Source organism: Procambarus clarkii, chromosome 64 (genome assembly GCF_040958095.1).
Source record: "Procambarus clarkii isolate CNS0578487 chromosome 64, FALCON_Pclarkii_2.0, whole genome shotgun sequence".
Lineage (NCBI taxonomy): Eukaryota > Metazoa > Arthropoda > Malacostraca > Decapoda > Cambaridae > Procambarus > Procambarus clarkii.
Genome location: NC_091213.1, coordinates 2,373,238 through 2,380,796, shown reverse-complemented (window position 1 = coordinate 2,380,796; position 7,559 = coordinate 2,373,238). Strand labels below are relative to the sequence as shown.

Genomic DNA, 7,559 nt, shown 5'->3' with positions numbered 1-7,559 from the left:
CGCTTGGAATCACTACACTGAATAGTTGAGTCACAATGCTGGTTCATGGAGTCACAACACTGACTCTTTAAGTCCCTACACAGACTTGTGACTACATTAGTTTTGTAGCGACTAAACTTACTCAATAAGTGAGTATACTGACTGTCTGAGTTACTGGACTGAATCCTAGAATCATTACTTTGACCTACAGTCACTATACTGAATGACCGAGTCACTTCACTGGCTGAGTCACATTGATAAAGCCACAACACTAGAGTCATTACACTGATGAAGTCACTACACTGAATGATGAAGTCACAATTGACCAGACCACACACTAGAAGGTGAAGGGACTACGACGTTTCGGTCCGTCCTGGACCATTCTCAAGTCGATTGTGTGGTCCAGGGAGAATGGTCCAGGACGGACCGAAACGTCGTCTCTTCACCTTCTAGTGTGTGATCTGGTCAACGTACTTTAGCCACGTTATTGTGACTCATCGCCTGCCTATGAAGTCACAACTCTGAATGATGAAGTCACAACTCTGAATCATGAAGTCACAACTCTGAATCATGAAGTCACAACTCTGAATCATGAAGTCACAACTCTGAATCATGAAGTCACAACTCTGAATCATGAAGTCACAACTCTGAATCATGAAGTCACAACTCTGAATCATGAAGTCACAACTCTGAATCATGAAGTCACAACTCTGAATCATGAAGTCACAACTCTGAATCATGAAGTCACAACTCTGAATCATGAAGTCACAACTCTGAATCATGAAGTCACAACTCTGAATCATGAAGTCACAACTCTGAATCATGAAGTCACAACTCTGAATCATGAAGTCACAACTCTGAATCATGAAGTCACAACTCTGAATCATGAAGTCACAACTCTGAATCATGAAGTCACAACTCTGAATCATGAAGTCACAACTCTGAATCATGAAGTCACAACTCTGAATCATGAAGTCACAACTCTGAATCATGAAGTCACAACTCTGAATCATGAAGTCACAACTCTGAATCATGATGTGGGAACCGACCTGTGAGATTTATATTTATTTAATTTATATGAATTTATATTTACGTTAATTTATATACTTCGATAGCAATTTGTATAATGTTAAGTGGACTGTATTTCTGCAATAATCTCATAATCTCACAAATCGATCCTCTACACATTAGGGGGGGTTTATATTACACATATGCAGCCAATCAAATTACAGTAATAGCTACATACATTGATGAGGTTCCTTCTCTTATAGTACAGCAGGTTAGTCCACCAGGTATAACTAGAGTGTAGACACCAAATTATCCTCTTTGAGGTAGCTTCTATCACCCAGTAACTGGTGCACATAATCTTGCATCCTCGTCTTGACCTGTCAAAAGTGCGCTAGCTGTGAAGCCAGATACCTATATATGACAAGTATATCAGAGAAAACAGTACATGGAACATGAAGACCTGGCTTAATTACCTTTAGTTTGAGGCGATTTCGCGTTCTAACCGGCTAACCCTATATCCTGACATTAATGGCCATAAATGAATGATAAACGGGTTTCGGATAGACACTTAACTTGTATTTGTAGACAGCGTGTTGACAATGGTACACCTTTGGGTTCCATAACACTACGTCCAAGTAAATTTAACAGGAGCCGAATTTGCTCCCGTGTGAGCCTCTGGTCTCGTATAACAACAATGGCTGCCCTCCTTCCTCCACTCTGACGCCTGGCTTACATTGTCCAGATTTCAGAACGTGATAGAAGGGTCACATTTACTCTACTTTAATATTGATAATTAAGTTAATTTATATAAGATGTTTTTATGATGGTAAAGTCCAAAGACTAATGTATTTAAGAACAATTCCCAGCAGAATAGCTGGTGAATTATAATAGTATGTGGTGATGATATCCCGTTTTCTTTAGATGGTAATTCCACTACAAGTTACGTTTTCTATGGGTAACTTGTTTATACAACACAGCTCTTATCTGTCTGTATGATATTATTATTAAATGGTGTCGGATTTTCCGACATAATTCCCCAGGGGGCTGCTCACGGGTCGAAGTCCTCTTTAGAACAGACGAACACCGATACTCCTCCTTCGAATTATTACATTAATTTGATGTTAGTAGTTAGTAATCACACATTTGTGTGTCTGTTCGTACAGGACGGATGTCCCGTACTAGAGTTGCAGGGGTTAGAAGTCTAATGCGATTTCATTTCCCTGTCAACTCTTGAAAGGCTAATATTCAAGCCTTATTACATATTATTTAACCCAGAAGACTGGATGTGATCAAGTACTACAGTCAAGTATGATTCAGGGACTGCAGTGAGATCAGTGACATTAGATATAACTTGAAGTTTCTTCAGGTAACTGGTCACTGATATATAAACACTGAGGCCCATGGAATACATCTTGATTAAATAATAAATGTATCAAATCAGTCATCAGATTTATTAGGGTTTAATTTAGTTAATTGATTCAGAAGATTGAATAGCTCATCATTAAAGTAAAGTATGGTTCTGAGACTGCAGTGGGTTCAGTGACATTGGTCGCAGTGACTTGTAGCTGTTTTAGGCTACTGTTCACTGATTTGCCACTGAGGCCTCATGAACTCATCTTCAGCTTTAAATGATGATACTAACATCAACTTCTGTTGGTATAGTCAGCTGTAATCTCCTTAGTATAATGCTACTGGAGAAATATAATCAGCTGACAAATTTAGATTCTATTGGTATTGTTTATCTGCAGGCATAGGTCTCCTCAGGCTTGATACTGGGCCTGAGAGTAATTTACCTCCTGCAGAGTTTAACATGGTTATGCCCTGATATTTAGTAGGGCTACCAATGAATTGATGGTAGTAGTCTGTCCCCACAAGGACAGCCATTTGGCATTTGATTTGCTCAAATTTACCTGCAGCTGCTTGATAATAGCTTTCCAGGTCAGCATAATCAACTTGAGATTGTTGTGACAAATCTTCACATTTCTTGATCTGTCTTGTTAAGTGGCCTTTAAGACCTGCAAGGGTTCTTTTCATTCTCCCTGCATTATCCATCCTGGCTAGTTGGTGAAGCCTTGTGGGGCTTGTACTTGGGCTGCTCATAATACTGAACAAACACTAATGGTAGCCTAGGGTAAATTCTGAACTCACTAGGCAATAATCCTACCTCTACTCGAGGTTAGCACTTAAAATTAATACACATTATATATATACAATCATACACACTAATGATTTGAGTGATAAACCAGTGTCACTGGAAGTACCTTTAGGTTAGCTCTTCTATATCACCCTAGGATGGTAGAGACACTAATTAATCACTCAAAGGTGTAATGATCATAAGTAAATTATTATATATACACAACTCAACTCGAGTTGATAAAAATTACACCCAAAATAGGGTCTGGACCATTCATTAATGGTGTTAGGTTGTTCAATATAGTACAACTGACTATTGTAATAATGGGACTAGGATGAACAATAATAGTTCAACTAGTCATATCCTACCCTGTTGTGGGTTGGCAATTAGTAAATATTATACTGTGATCACTAGTGCAATATATATGAAATAATTCTCTATTTTGGAGAAATAATATACACAATTATTGTTAATAGCCTCTTAATTAGCCTCTATGAAACTTCTAATATTATCTAGAAGTATTAAATATTATTAATGACCTCGCGAAATAAAGTCCACAAAATTCGTAGATAATCTCTCGCGAAATGTAACACCACGAAATCCGTGAACAATCTCGCGAAGACACAGTCACTAATTTGGCTGGATTCTATATTAGCGCTGTCATTTCACGAAATAACACGCCACCAAATATCTGTGGGTGTGCATGAAACCGCTGACGAAGCTGAACTGGGCTGAGGGAGGCTCCTGAGCTCCCTCGAGGCTACGCTGCCGTCTTGACTGCTGGCTTTGTTTAAATAACACTGCACTAGCATATTTAATGAATCCACTGGTTAACTGGTTCATCCGGTACTAAGATGACCAAATGTGGGTTCACAAGGATCAAATAATCCGTCATCCGGTTCGAAGGACCAAATAATGTGGGAACCGACCTGTGAGATTTATATTTATTTAATTTATATGAATTTATATTTACGTTAATTTATATACTTCGATAGCAATTTGTATAATGTTAAGTGGACTGTATTTCTGCAATAATCTCATAATCTCACAAATCGATCCTCTACACATTAGGGGGGGTTTATATTACACATATGCAGCCAATCAAATTACAGTAATAGCTACATACATTGATGAGGTTCCTTCTCTTATAGTACAGCAGGTTAGTCCACCAGGTATAACTAGAGTGTAGACACCAAATTATCCTCTTTGAGGTAGCTTCTATCACCCAGTAACTGGTGCACATAATCTTGCATCCTCGTCTTGACCTGTCAAAAGTGCGCTAGCTGTGAAGCCAGATACCTATATATGACAAGTATATCAGAGAAAACAGTACATGGAACATGAAGACCTGGCTTAATTACCTTTAGTTTGAGGCGATTTCGCGTTCTAACCGGCTAACCCTATATCCTGACATTAATGGCCATAAATGAATGATAAACGGGTTTCGGATAGACACTTAACTTGTATTTGTAGACAGCGTGTTGACAATGGTACACCTTTGGGTTCCATAACACTACGTCCAAGTAAATTTAACAGGAGCCGAATTTGCTCCCGTGTGAGCCTCTGGTCTCGTATAACAACAATGGCTGCCCTCCTTCCTCCACTCTGACGCCTGGCTTACATTGTCCAGATTTCAGAACGTGATAGAAGGGTCACATTTACTCTACTTTAATATTGATAATTAAGTTAATTTATATAAGATGTTTTTATGATGGTAAAGTCCAAAGACTAATGTATTTAAGAACAATTCCCAGCAGAATAGCTGGTGAATTATAATAGTATGTGGTGATGATATCCCGTTTTCTTTAGATGGTAATTCCACTACAAGTTACGTTTTCTATGGGTAACTTGTTTATACAACACAGCTCTTATCTGTCTGTATGATATTATTATTAAATGGTGTCGGATTTTCCAACACATGAAGTCACAACTCTGAATCATGAAGTCACAACTCTGAATCATGAAGTCACAACTCTGAATCATGAAGTCACAACTCTGAATCATGAAGTCACAACTCTGAATCATGAAGTCACAACTCTGAATCATGAAGTCACAACTCTGAATCATGAAGTCACAACTCTGAATCATGAAGTCACAACTCTGAATCATGAAGTCACAACTCTGAATCATGAAGTCACAACTCTGAATCATGAAGTCACAACTCTGAATCATGAAGTCACAACTCTGAATCATGAAGTCACAACTCTGAATCATGAAGTCACAACTCTGAATCATGAAGTCACAACTCTGAATCATGAAGTCACAACTCTGAATCATGAAGTCACAACTCTGAATCATGAAGTCACAACTCTGAATCATGAAGTCACAACTCTGAATCATGAAGTCACAACACTGACTGTAAAGTTAGGTTTGCAGCGCCAGAAGCAAATAAACTCAAGATGATGTATTTAATTATTTATGATGCTATATCATACTTGCAACGATTTGTTTAAAGTTATTCTTCGGAGGCTTGGTAAGATATAGTTAATATTTATTTATTGTATTTAATGTACTCACCTAGTTGTGCTTGCGAGGTCCGAGCTTTTTGGTCGGGTGTCACCTTGAGACAATAACTTATAAAGCCCTTGAAGAAATTATTTATATATATATATATATATATATATATATATATTATATATATATATATATATATATATATATATATATATATATATATATATATATATATATATACATATATGTACATGTGTATGTAATATTAACAATTGTGCAACTAGCTTCAGAAGATTGTCACTTCCTTAGCTAAACAAACTATGGGCTTCAGTTCTTTAACTCCATAGTTGTGCCTCTGTAACCCTTTCCTCCACGGGACGGGGATGGGGTGCATAATAAAGAAATCAAATGAATGCATTACGTTTCCTCAAGTAAGACTGGTAGAGAACATTGTCTAAGACAAACTACAAGTAATTATAGCGAACGTGGGCAGTTACTTAAATATAAACCAATCAAAATGTACCTAAATAAGATTAGAAATATGAAAAGTAAAGATGTAATCATGGAAAGACTGTTTACAACAGTACCTTAAAGATGGAGTTCTTGAAGATGTTCCATTCGTCGCCCTCCACATCCATCTTGATCAGCTCCAGGTTGGCGGAGTCATGCCTCAGGATGTACATAATGTTGTCCAGAGGTCGGTACAGGTACTGGAAGGTGCTGTTCTTGACCTTGTCCAGCACAAACTTGTACAGCACCTTGTCGCCAACACGAATGTGGATGAAGTGCACTCTGAGGATACGAGTAGAGATAAAATATTTGAAAAAATTATCTACAAACAGCTCTACTCCTATCTCGTAAAATTCGACATTCTTAGCCCCTGTCAGTTTGGCTTCCGCTCCCAAAAAGAGTACCAACGATGCAATTATTAGTCTCCTTGATATAATTTACTCAGCCCTTGACAAAAATGAGTTTCCGATTGGACTCTTCATTGACCTGAGAAAGGCCTTTGATACTGTTAATCACGATTACCTCTTACGTAAACTCCATCATTATGGAATCCGAGGCCATGCACTGGACTATATCCAATCCTATCTTAGTGATGGACACCAATGTGTAGCCATCAATAATATAACCTCTCCCACTCTACCAATAACCGTTGGAGTGCCACAGGGCAGCATCTTGGGACCTCTTCTATTTCTTATATACATCAATGATCTGCCTTATGTCTCTAACATTCTGAAACCTATTTTGTTTGCTGATGATACTACCCTCATCTACTCCAACCCCAACCCACACACACTAAATAATGTTGTTAATAATGAACTAAAAAAAGTCCACTTATGGATGTCAACCAACAAACTAACACTTAACATAGAAAAGATCTACTACATCTTATTTGGAAGCAAATCTACAAATGCAATTCAGCTTCAGACAATGTAAACATTAGCAATAAAAATGATGGAAAGTTTCTTGGCCTATTCCTAGACAAGAGACTCAACTTCAGTACCCACATACAACACATAACTAAGAAAGTCTCTAAAACAGTTGGTATACTCTCCAAAATCAGATATTATGTACCTAACTCTGCTTTCATCTCTCTATATTATGCACTAATCTATCCCTATCTCAACTATGGTATCTGTGCATGGGGTTCAACCACTGCAAACCACCTCAAGTCCATCATCACCCAGCAAAAATCTGCTATCAGAATAATATCAAATTCTGCTTTCAGACAACACTCAGCCCCCTTGTTTAACTCCCTAAACATGCTAAACATAATCTCACTCCATAAATTCTCTTGTGTCAACTACATCTACAAAACCTTGTTCTTAAATGCAAATCCTGCTCTGAAACTCTTCCTGGACAGATGTAATAGGACCCATTATCACCACACCAGAAATAAATATCTTTTTGATATCCCCAGAGTTAAACTTAATCTGTGCAAACACTATGCAAATAAAGGGACCCAGTTTATGGAACT

The 7,559-nt window shown here is 37.8% G+C and overlaps 1 protein-coding gene across 1 annotated transcript in view; it reads right to left on the bottom strand.

Annotated features, from left to right (window-relative positions):
• The window catches only part of LOC123768906 (uncharacterized), a 73,825-nt gene that overhangs the window by 34,526 nt on the left and 31,740 nt on the right, over window positions 1–7,559 (bottom strand). The window contains exon 5 of the mRNA XM_069309058.1: window positions 6,163–6,367. Within this exon, the coding sequence (XP_069165159.1) occupies window positions 6,163–6,367 (205 nt within the window). The remainder of the gene's footprint in view (window positions 1–6,162; window positions 6,368–7,559) is intronic.